Genomic DNA, 3127 nt, shown 5'->3' with positions numbered 1-3127 from the left:
CCCCGGGGCTGAGGACGGGCCCCTTCTCTCCTGGGCCCGGCCGAAGGCGGCATGAAGTGGTCTGCTTTTCCCCGAGGGAAGCGCGAGTGTTCTGCAGCTGCAAGGGGATGGGAGGAACACGCGATGGAAGGCAGGAGGGCGGGGGTTTAACCATCGTGTGCAGCTGCTCTGGTGGCACTTGTACAAACTGCTTGTGTCACGGATGTACGTAAAATGGAAAATGACAAAATCTGGCACTGAATATGTAGTTGCAGCAGCCTTGATTGAGTCACTTTCATTACACTGTAACTGCACAAGCCCCGTCTCGTGGTGTGAACACAGCTGCGTGGTTCCCAGTTCCTGCAGAGCTGTTCACTGTGTCATTTTCCGTGTTCAGTTTGTGGCCCCACACGTTGTTACCAACACCATTCAAAGTCTCTTCCAAAGTCCGAGGTACAGTTTAATCAGGGCTTTTGGTGGCATTTATCTCTATAGCATCTGAGCCTGTTAGGAACCTTAATTTATTTTAAAGACAGCCCTCTGGGAAAATAATATCAAGTTATTATGCAGATAAAGTTATTTGCACTTTTGGGGTGGAAAACAGTGGCACAGAGTAGTAAAGGTCAAAAGCCTGAATGCATTTGATGAGGCCTCTGCTCCACAATGCGTAGCACTCCACACTTCATAAAAGACATCTCTCAAAAATTCCCTTGCAGTAATTGATACCTTCTGAATCTTACCTTAGAATGTCAAGGTAGGCATCTGGGTAGTAAGGAGCACAATTAGGATCACCTTGAAAAGTCTGGGCTGCCATCATACGGGAGCTTTGTGGCAGAGACATAATCTATGTCTCCAGCATATTGCTGAACTGAGAACCTTTTGTTGCTTCCTGCGGTCTCCTGCCTCATCTCCCTCTCAACACATGGATCTATTTCCCATAGTTTCTTTTACTGCATATGCTGCTCAGTCCGCAGGGAAAGCATCTTTGTGCTCAGGAAGGTGGAGATCCTATGGAAAAACATATGCACATGTTGCAGTGCAAGCTGTAATTACATCATTGCAAAGGATTTGAATTAAGGCTGCAGAATGTCAGGGAGTTTTAACAACAGATAAAGCTTTTAGCTTTGCCTGGTAATATGTATTCATTTCTGCTCTTTATTGTGGTTTTGGATGATTCAGGTCTCTCTACATCTAATTAGGCAAAATAGTTCAAATTGTACATTGTGTCATGATTTGTCGTCTTAGAATGAAGTATTTCTCCAGCGTAGATAACAGGTATCACATAATAGGTCACTTAAAATCAGTAAATACCATACATGTGATTTATATATAGTTAAGTGCAAAACATTTCAGCTATAAAATTTTTAGCTGAAACAAATAAATAGATTACAACTGACCATTCAGTTACTAAAGAAATTTGCATGGCAGAAGTAAGAAAACAATCAATTCTAGCTGGTCGTTGGCTTTGTGAGACTTTACATCATGCATTCACGTGGTGAGTCAATGTGAGATTCTTATGAGCATGAGTGTTTTAAAAACTATAGTTTTACCATAATGAGATTTTTCTCTTCCCACATTACAGGATTCTAATGCAGGTGTTTTGTATGTTTCAGTGGTCGAAGGATTAGCTCTGCTGGATTTAGGGGTCTCACCGTATTCTGGAGCTATTTTTCATGAGGTCGGTATGCATGCTTCATTTTAAACATGATACTCAAGTGGCATGTTTCTTAGTCTTATTGCCCACAGACTGGGAAAGGCTGAGGACCTGCCTTGTCCCAAAGACTTCAGAGAACTTGGAGTCATGTGGTTGTCTGTGCAATGGTTGTGTATGTAGTGACTAGCACAATGAGGAAATGCAGTTTGTCACAGAATAACTCGTTGCTGTGCAGATGATAGACGTGATAATATTTATTACTGCATAAGGAGAGTCTGAAATAGGGGAAATCTGTAATAAGTAAAATACTGTGTTCACATCCAGATGTTTCTGTCAGCAGAAGCCAGAGGAGGGAGAGACAGTGTCATTGTGAGTCTGAACACAATTTTACTGGATAGCAGCATCTTGAGTTTCTGTATTTGCAGAAATATTAACATTAGCACACGCATGTGGTACATTTATTCCTCATCTTGAAAACACCTTGTTCCTCCAAACACTTAAGCACCTGTGGAATTTTCATGCTCTTGAGTGGCCTTACTGATATGAAGGTACACTTATACATAGTGTCACCTAAGGGTGAGGCAGATACTTTGTATACCTCTGAAAACTTGTTTCTCTTCAGTAAATTCTCCTTCTTTAAACCCAGTTTTCTCCCAGACTCTGTGGAATATTTTCCCGTGCTTATTTATACCGTCACATTATTTTAAAAGTATTTCAAAAGAAATGTATTTTCTCACAGTGAAGACTGAATTTACACCATGTAAATAGTACCTCCAGATTAAGCTTTTCTGTCAAGGGAATAATTCAGAAACATGCTCTTCCTGTTATCCTAGAAGGGAAAAGCTGTGGGAGTAAGAGGATGATAGGACTATAGTCCTACCACTTTATGTTTTTAACATGCTTTCTTTTTGCTTTATAAAAGACTCATCTAAACAACAGGGTAAACAATGAAACCAGCTGTGTAGGAAATACTTTCAAAAGTACCTGCAAACAACCTGAAAAAACAGGTTCTTTAGAAACAATTGTTTTCTAAAGCTGTTCTTTTTATGCTTTCTACTGTAACTCTACCACTATGCTAGTAGAATTGAAAAGTTGGGATAGAACATAATTTTCAAAGTTGGTGGTGTTTTTTATGAAATCTATTGAGAACTTTGCAAGGAAAAAGACCAGTAAGTGTGGTTTGTTTAATCACTTTACTCCAAAGTAACAGCGTTGTAGAAGAGGCTAAGGAAAATTGCCTTTCTCAATCTCTCATAGTACTACTCCATTTTTCTCATTAAACTGCCAGTTGTTTTATCTGGACAGTATTTGACATGGGTTTTCCTTCTGCTCTCTTTTAGACCCCACTGATAATATATCTCTTCCATTTCCTGATCGAATACGCTGAATTGGTGTTCATGGTAAGCACTCCTGGAAAACACCTCTTGAAAGGTCCCATTATGTGAAATACTGAGTGTGACTTTCCTTTTACTCCTGCAAGAATCGGGGACCTTC

General features: G+C 40.3%; 1 protein-coding gene across 1 annotated transcript in view; it reads left to right on the top strand.

The window, feature by feature from the left end:
• Positions 1-1561: 1561 nt before the first annotated feature.
• The window catches only part of PIGU (phosphatidylinositol glycan anchor biosynthesis, class U), a gene marked incomplete at both ends in the record, with an annotated part of 11741 nt that continues 10175 nt past the window's right edge, over positions 1562-3127 (top strand). The window contains 2 exons of the mRNA XM_010291957.1: positions 1562-1657; positions 2974-3033. Of these exons, the coding sequence (XP_010290259.1) occupies positions 1562-1657; positions 2974-3033 (156 nt within the window). The remainder of the gene's footprint in view (positions 1658-2973; positions 3034-3127) is intronic.

The sequence above is a fragment of the Phaethon lepturus genome, unplaced genomic scaffold, assembly GCF_000687285.1.
Source record: "Phaethon lepturus isolate BGI_N335 unplaced genomic scaffold, ASM68728v1 scaffold41697, whole genome shotgun sequence".
In the NCBI taxonomy this organism is placed as follows: domain Eukaryota; kingdom Metazoa; phylum Chordata; class Aves; order Phaethontiformes; family Phaethontidae; genus Phaethon; species Phaethon lepturus.
This window is presented reverse-complemented; position numbering and strand designations above follow the sequence as displayed.